This window comes from Tiliqua scincoides, chromosome 8 (assembly GCF_035046505.1).
Source record: "Tiliqua scincoides isolate rTilSci1 chromosome 8, rTilSci1.hap2, whole genome shotgun sequence".
Classification (NCBI taxonomy): Eukaryota; Metazoa; Chordata; class Lepidosauria; order Squamata; family Scincidae; genus Tiliqua; species Tiliqua scincoides.
The window spans coordinates 27,129,132-27,137,443 of record NC_089828.1 but is presented as its reverse complement, the minus strand read 5'-3'; the positions used below and the strand labels follow the sequence as shown (position 1 = coordinate 27,137,443).

General features: G+C 47.9%; 1 protein-coding gene and 1 pseudogene across 1 annotated transcript in view; one reads left to right on the top strand and one right to left on the bottom strand.

Annotated features, from left to right (window-relative positions):
• Window positions 1–931: 931 nt before the first annotated feature.
• On the bottom strand, window positions 932–1,048 carry LOC136659872 (5S ribosomal RNA; annotated as a pseudogene).
• Window positions 1,049–5,950: 4,902 nt separating this feature from the next.
• TBC1D2B (TBC1 domain family member 2B) overlaps window positions 5,951–8,312 on the top strand; it is a 46,047-nt gene continuing 43,685 nt past the window's right edge. Inside the window, exon 1 of the mRNA XM_066635940.1 lies at window positions 5,951–6,382. Within this exon, the coding sequence (XP_066492037.1) occupies window positions 5,987–6,382 (396 nt within the window). The 5' untranslated portion in view covers window positions 5,951–5,986. The remainder of the gene's footprint in view (window positions 6,383–8,312) is intronic.

Genomic DNA, 8,312 nt, shown 5'->3' with positions numbered 1-8,312 from the left:
GCATCAGTGAGATTTCCAGCCCTCCCAGTGCCCAGTTTAAAGTTCTTCTATTTCAGGCACATCAAAATAAAGACCCTCCTGGCTTTGCAAGTGCAAAATAGAAAACTTTCCCCCTACCATTCATGCCTCTTTTTTGTTCTTTTGGGGGGGGGGAAGGCTGCCTTCTGGAGCAGCTGCATCAGATCTGGACCCTTCTGGTGTCCTCACATTCCCCTTTGCCTGGCCTGACCACCAGCCAAGGCACATCCGCCTACTCACGAGTAAACGTGACTGTGAGGCTGCTTTGCTTTCCATAGGGCTCCATAGACTGGGAGGGGGGCAGCTGGGAGGGAGGAACCTCCTTTTCCTGTTTTTGAGGGCTGCACTCTTTGGATGAGGACCATTCTGATGTCCTTGGAGCCTCTCAGCCTGCCTCGACTAAGGCAAGTCTGCCTACTCACAAGTAAACTTGGCCACGTGGCTTCCTTTTGGGCTCAGACTCGAAAGGGGGGAGCTTCTTGGGTGTTTTGGGGGGGCTGCATTCATTGGATTGGGACCATTCAGTTATCATTGGATTCCTCTCAGCTTGCCCTTTCCAAGGGACTATGGCAAGTACACCTACTCGCGAGTAAACAAAAGAGACAGCTCACTTTCACTTTCCACCGAGCTCCAATCCGGTTTTTTGGCCATAACTTTTGAAGGAAAGGAGCGATTTCAATTCTGTTTTTTTTGCACTGCACTCCACCAGCCATTCCGCATCCAATGTTATATGGCATGACGCAGTAGCTCGTAAAGCCGCAAAGTTAGTGTGTCCTCCCCCAGGGCGCGTCACCCAGTGTGGCCCACACCTCCCACCAGTGCTCCAGATAATTAGAATCTCAGATTTAATTTTTCAAAGAGTATTTAGAGGCTGCATGGTTGGCAACCTTCAGTCTTGAAAGACTCTGGTATAAGCCTACAGCACCGGGTATTCCCAGGTGGTCTCCCATCCAAGTACTAACCAGGCCTGACCCTGCTTAGCTTCCGAAATCAGATGAGATCGGGCATGTGCAGGGTAACAGTTGCTGTCATTTAGAGGCTACAAATTGGAAAAGATGGGCTTGGAAGTATAATATGGTAGAACCAGAGGGAAGGCTTAACTGGCTGCCTGCTGACCAGAGTGTGGTAGATTTTAAAAGCATGCAGGGTTCAAAGAAGACTGGCTTGGTCCTACACTTGATCATGGCTAATATTTATGTGAATGCACCTTCCCCAAAGATACACCTCTAAAACGCCAATTTTTCCCCCACATGAGATAGTCCAACTCATCACTTGCCTTTGGTGCTATTAATAGAGATTATTATTAAGAATACATACCGCTTTCCAACAAAAAGCTGGAAAAACCACAAGGTGGTTTATGTAGCAAAATTTTAAAAAGTTCCCTGTTCCAAAATGGCTCACAATCTGAACAAAAGATACATCAGCAAAAGCTACTAGAACAGGGCTAGTTACTTGCTGAACTGAACAGTTGCTCTCCCTTGCTAAATATAAGAGAACCACCACAGACCTACACTTTTGCCCTGCAAGACCTTCACTTTTCGGCAAGAAAAATATTCACTGTACTTTGCTTTGTAGCAATACCTTTTTAATCTTGTAGGAAAGCAGATTTGCAAAAGCTGACCAGCAGATACATACCAGTAAATATTATGCTTATTGAAATACCATCTTTCTACAAAGTTTGCTACCTTTTTGTTGAAAGTAATCTGTATGTAACCCACAGTGGTGCTGCTAGCTTGCTTGATCTCTGATCACCCACTAAACTAAAAGACAATTTTCTCTCAATTACTCTTGGCTGTGTTGGTGATTTGTTAAACAATCATATCTGGCAGATCTTTCATCACCATGTTGCTAGATAGGTCATCTTTTTCCCCCTGTAAATTGCTCCTGTTAAGGGCAGGAGGTCTGGTCTAGAGGGTAGAGCCTCCGTTTGTCCGATGAAGGTCGCCAGTTCGAGAACACTGGTGATCGGTGTGTGAGCAAAGAAGCGCCTTGGCTGCCCTCCATGTGAGAGATGAAGGAGCTGCTTGTCAGCCTGCATGGGAGGCACTGGAGGCCAGAAGTGAGATCAGACCTGGAAGATCCATCTGAAATGTGTGGTTCTTGAAAGAGAGAACAGTTTACGATTGTAAAAATCCCCTTGAGGGATTTAGAAACGCCCGCCTATGTAAACCGCCTTGAATAAAGTCAGAGGAGTAATCCGATGACCAGAAAGCTGGTATATAAATAATGAGTTATTATTATTATTATTATTATTATTATTAATAATAATAATAATAATAATAATAATAATAATAATAATAATAAATTCAATTCTTTGTAGCTCTTACAAGTAATGACTCACAGTGACTCAGTGCATGCAACATAATTTGTAGGAATTGAACACAAGGGATTACAAGACAAACTTCTGCATTTCAGTGAACTCAGTGTGGAAATCATTTCTGAATAGAGATTTAAGTGACAAAGGGCACAATCCTAACCCACTTTCCAGCACCAACATAAGGGCAATGTAGCTCCAAGGTAAGGGAGCAAACATTCCCTTACTTTGAGGAGGCCTCCATGAGTGCCACCCAACTGCAGGATGTAACACATGATCAATTAGCACAGCTGGAAAGTTGGTTAGGATTTGGGCCAAAATTGTATGACAGAGAAGCACATGCTATTTTGAAAGGGGACAGGAACTGGGACCTCTTTCAGAGGCTGTCTCTTAGCACTTATTAATTGATGTAAGAATTCTAGAACACAAAGGAAGAAGGTGACTTTCATACAGGATATTGTAAGGCCAAATTCAAAAGAACAGCAAATGAGATTGTAACACTTTGGACTGCAGGGGGACTCATAACACACATATCCATTACAAAAAAATTAAAATAAAATCCCTCTGCATAGAACACTAAGAACATGACAGCACTGGCCAAGGGTCCAGCATCTGTTCTCACAGTGGCTACCTAGATGCCTCCAGGAGGCCCATAACCAGGGTCATGTATAGGTAAGTAGCTTCTTCTACCACTGTTGCTGTCCAGTAACTGCTATTCAGATGCACACAGCTGCTGAGGCAACTACTAGATTTTGAGGAGAATGGGTCTAACCTAACCTTCTCTGACATGCCAGTTCCCATGTGCAAATAATTTGGGGGGGGGGGGAGGTAAGGAGAAGCATGCAGTCATGTGAGCCCTCACTTACTCTAAATTAACCCATAATCCAGGATGGCACAAGATACTTTGGTGCCTCAAATGGCAAATGCAAATATCTCCCACCCCATTGCCCACCTTGCTGATGAACATGGGGTACAACCCCCTTCTTGAAGATGTATGTAAGCTTCATTTAAATGAATGTCATTTATGGAGGAGAACTTCTCAGAGAATGGTGTCCATTATGCCTGATGGTTGTCTTCTACTCTGCCACTTTATCCTATGCATGCTGACTCTGAAGTTAATTCCACTGCTGAATGGGAAAGTAACACTCCTGAAGAATACAGTCTTAAATGGCACCCAGAATCTGCTACCTACCTAAGTATTGGACTGCCTTTGATCATGGTTAAGTGAGCCAGACCTGGGAAATTCATCATAGAGTAAATTAATCATTGACAATTCAAGCCTCTATCTCTTACTATAAAAAGCCTTTTTTTTACACGGAGTCTGTTTTAAGGTAAGATATGTATGCTTACCTCTATATGATTCTAGGAAAGGTTCAATCATTCTGTCTCAAACAGGATGTGAAGATGTGGAAGGTAAACATGGACATCAACCTATTGCCCAGTTAATGGAAATTCCAGAATTTCAAAATTTCAACTTGCTGAAATGTGAGCCTGGTTTCCTTTTCTAAGACTGTAAGCCTAAGCACACTTATAAAGGAGGAAATCTCACAAGACTCATTAGAAAACCTGTTTTTAATGTCACCTGTACACTGCTTTGGATACACATGGTGCTTTATATAGATTATGGAGTGAAAAGATACTGTCTCTGGAGGGCTTACAATCTAGTTATTGATACAGTGAAGACAATGGGGGCATGGTGGAAAAGGAGGTATTTAGAAGGGTTCAAGCATAGGCAGAAAAATAGGGGGAAATCAAGGATTTTCATCACACTCCCCCCCCCCATCAATGCTGTCCCACCCACCTCCCCTCCTATCTAAGCATGTGAAACAAACTGCACAGTAGACTGGACAGTTCCAGCAATTCCAGTGGTACTAACAGGTCTAAAGTCAGGGTCATCCATTATGTTCTACAGGGGAACTGCACAGGAAAAGATTGTGCATGTAAGGGTACAATCCTAACAAGGCCTACTCAGAAGTAAGTCCTATTTTGTTCAGTGGGGCTTACTCTCAGGAAAGTGTGGTTAGGATTGCAGCCTAAGTCTCTTGGATTGTCAACCTGGAGACAAGAGGCCCAATCCTATCCAACTTTCCAGTACTGATGCAACCATGTTAAGGAGGTGTGCACTGCATCTTGCAGTGGGGAAGCAGCCACGGAAGCCTCTTCAATTAAGAGAAGGTTTGTTCCCTTACCTCATTGTGTTGGTACTGGAAAGTTGAACAGGATTGGGCCCAAGGTCAGCCTTTAATTGAATTTATCCAACAATGCTTTAAAAAAATGCTTCAGAAATATTATTGCTAATATCATTAAAAATAAATATTTCCTTCTTCAGTCCTAGCTGAGATTAACTGATCCAAATGAAAGTCTTACAGGTAACACAGAAAGGGAGTCCAAGTTCCCTGTAGCTCTTGGCAAGGTTTGCTTGGTTGGTCTTCATTGCAATTTCACTGCAATAATGCACCTATAGCTGGGTACCATTAAATGCTGAACCAAAATGGCTAATATTATAATGCTGTTGTACAAATCAATGGTAAAGCCACATCTGGAGTATTGCATCCAGTTCTGGTCACCACATCTCAAAAAGGACATAGTGGAAATGGAAAAGGTGCAAAAGAGGGCAACTAAAATGATTGCTGGGCTGGTGCACCTTCCTTATGAGGAAAGGCTAGGGCTTGGGCCTTTCAGCCTAGAAAAGAGGCACCTGAGGGGGGACATGATTGAGACATACAAAATTATGGATGGGAAGGATAAAGTGGATAGAGAGATGGTCTTAACCCTTTCACATAACACCAGAACCAGGGGACATCCACTAAAATTGAATGTTGGGAGGGTTAGGACAGACAAAAGAAAATATTTATTGACTCAGCGTGTGGTTGGTCTGTGGAACTCTTTGCCACTGGATGTGGTGACAGCATCTGGCCTGGATGCCTTTAAAAGGGGATTGGACAAGTTTCTGGAGGAAAAATCCATTATGGGTTACAAGCCATGATGTGCATGTGCAACCTCCTGATTTTAGAAATGGGTTATGTCAGAATGCCAGATGCAAGGGAGGGCACCAGGATGAGGTCTCTTGTTATCTGGTGTGCTCCCTGGGGCATTTGGTGGGCCGCTGTGAGATACAGGAAACTGGATTAGATGGGCCTATGGCCTGATCCAGTGGGGCTGTTCTTACGTTCTTATTAAGTAAGTCAACGGGGGGGGGGGCTTCCTCCCAGGTAAATGTGGACAGGACTGCAGCCTGGCAGCCCAATCCTATGTATGTCTACTCAGAAGTAAGCCCCATTACAGTCAACGGGGCTTACTCCCAGGAAAATGTGGCTAGGATTGGGCTGTGAGAGTCCAGTTCCATGCTGGTCAGAAGGAAGCCCCTTTAGAGTCAACGGGGCCACTCCCAGGTGAGCATCCATAGCCCTGAAGCCTGCCTCCACTGCGCGCTCTGCCAGCCAGCCAGGCGAAGCTTCCCGGCCAGCCGGGGATTCCCGGCCGGGGGCTGTCAAAGCCCGTCAGGCGCTGCCTCAGCCCCGAGTGAGGTGGGCGCGGCCTAGCAGGGGGAGGCTCCCGGGCGGGACAGCGAGGCCCAGCAGGCGCGCGGAGGGCGGCCGAGGGCTCCGGCAGGCCGGCCAGCCAGCCAGCCAGCCAGCTCTCTTCGCCGCCGCGATGCCGTCGGCGGGCTCCTTCTGCGAGGAGGACGAGGCGGCGGAGGGGGGCGAGGGCAGCTCGGCCGCGCCCGCCGCGGCGGCGGAGGCGCCGAAGCTGTGCGGCTACCTGCAGAAGCTGTCCGGGAAGGGCCCGCTGAGGGGCTTCCGCAGCCGCTGGTTCGTCTTCGACCCGCGCCGCTGCGCCCTCTACTACTTCAAGGGCCCGCAGGAGGCGCAGCCCCTCGGCCGCCTCGACATCGCCTCCGCCGCCTTCGGCTACCACCAGCCCCCCGAGGCCGCCGTCGCCGCCTTCTCGTCCTCCTCGGGCTCCTGCTCCATCGCCGCCGCCGGGGAGGCCGAGGCCGCCGGCACCGCCTTCGAGATCCACACCCCCGGCGCCGTCGCCGTCCTCAAGGTGGGTCCTGGTGGGGCTGCTGGGGAGCCGCTACGCCTCCCCCCCCCGGCCGGCTGCCTCCCCCCAGCGGGCTCGCCCAAGGCGGAGGTCACTGCGGAAGGAGCGTCATCCTAAGCAGCGCTGCTCCCAAGCCTAGGCATGTCTACTCGGAAGTAAGCCCCATTAGAGTCAGTGGGCTTACTCCCAGGTAGGTGTGGATAGGATTGCAGCCTCATAGTCGGATCCTATGCTTGTCTGCTCAGAAGTAAGTCTCATCATAGTCAATGGGGCTTACTCCCAGCCAAGTGCGTCTAGGATTGCAGCCTGTGAGCCCAGTCCTATGCATGTCTACTCAGAAGTAAGTCCCATTATACTCAGTGGGGCTTACTCCCAGGCAAGTGTGGCTAGGAGTGGGCCCTAAGCCACCTCACTGAGATCAGCTGGGATTTCTCCCTGGCCAGTGTGCCTGCAAGGTGGGAGCCCTAAGCTGCCTCACCGAAATCAGCTGGGAGTTCTCTGGGCCTTTGGCCTGATCCAGTGGGGCTGTTCTTATGTTTTCCTTGCTCAGTGTGCTTGCAGGGTGGTGGTGGGGGGGTCTGTTCCTGGCACTCTTAGAGCCCAATCCTATGCATGTCTACTCAGATCTGAGTCCCATTATTAGTCAATGGGGCTTGCTTCCAAGTAAGTGCAGATAAGACTGGACCCTAAGCCCCCTCACTGAGATCTGCAGGAAAAGTTCTCCCTGGCCAGTGTGCCTGCAAGTTCGGAGACCGATCCCAGGCACTCTTAGAACCCAATCCTGTTCAACTGCTCAGAAGTAAGTTTCAATGGGGCTTACTCCCACATTAGTGTGGATGGAATTGTAGCCAATGGGAGCAAGTTCCATTGAATACAGTATAGACTTGCTTCTTCTAACTCACTGTTTCTCAACCAGTAGTGCTTGAGGTGGTTTCTGGTGGTACTTGTGAGACCTCTCCCCCCACACCAGCAAGACTGGTGATGTGACAAACTTCGATAGGAGACCTGGGGCCCAATCCTATTTAACTTTCTAGCACCAGGGCAGCTGCAATGCAGCCTGAGGTAAGGGAACAAATGTTCCTATACCTTGAGGAGGCCTCCAAGACTGCCTCCCCAACACAGGAAGCAGTGCATACCCTATAGGCACAGCAGCACACTGGAAAATTGGATAGGATTGGGCCTTTGGACTTCAATCCAATCTGCACTTACCTGGGAATTGGCCCCATTGACTAATGGAACTTACTTCTCAGTAGACATTCATAGGAGTGGGCTCTTGGCTCAGTGGGCAGAGCTTTTCATGTGCTCTGAAAAGCCTTCCTGTTCACCCTGAGCTTCTTACTGGTGTTTGCCATGTTGCATCTGTGGCCTCTCAACTGATGATGATAATCCCAGTTCCTTCCAGTGGTATTTCCAATAGGTGGACCATGTGAAGTGGATAAATGTTTAGAAATACTGTTCTAAGTAAACATAGGTAAGATTGGGCTGTAGCCTTTGATTCTGAATGTGTTTACTCTGAGTTCTGAAGTAATCCCCACTGGGTTCACCGAGGATGTTGCTTACTCCCAGGTAAGCATACATTAGGCTGTAGCTGCATCATCCTAAGCATATTTACTCTGAAGATGCTCTCTCTGTGCCCAGTGGGACTTAAGCCCAGGAAAATGTATTTAGGATTGCAGCCTAAGAAACTGCAAGGATGGGCAGCAAAGGTAAGCTCAGCCTTCCCTTGGGATGCTGCCAAGTAAGGAGAATTGGATGCAAACCAGTGTGTACACCTGGTTTTGGTATTTGGACTCTGCACTTCCTTGGAAATCACTTGCTCCTGCCTGTGAGAAGAGAGGTTAATCATCTGTATCCACCCTAAGAAGGAGAGGTTGTTGAAAGATTTACTAAGCATTGGCTGTATGAATAACATGGGTGATTTATCCACATCATA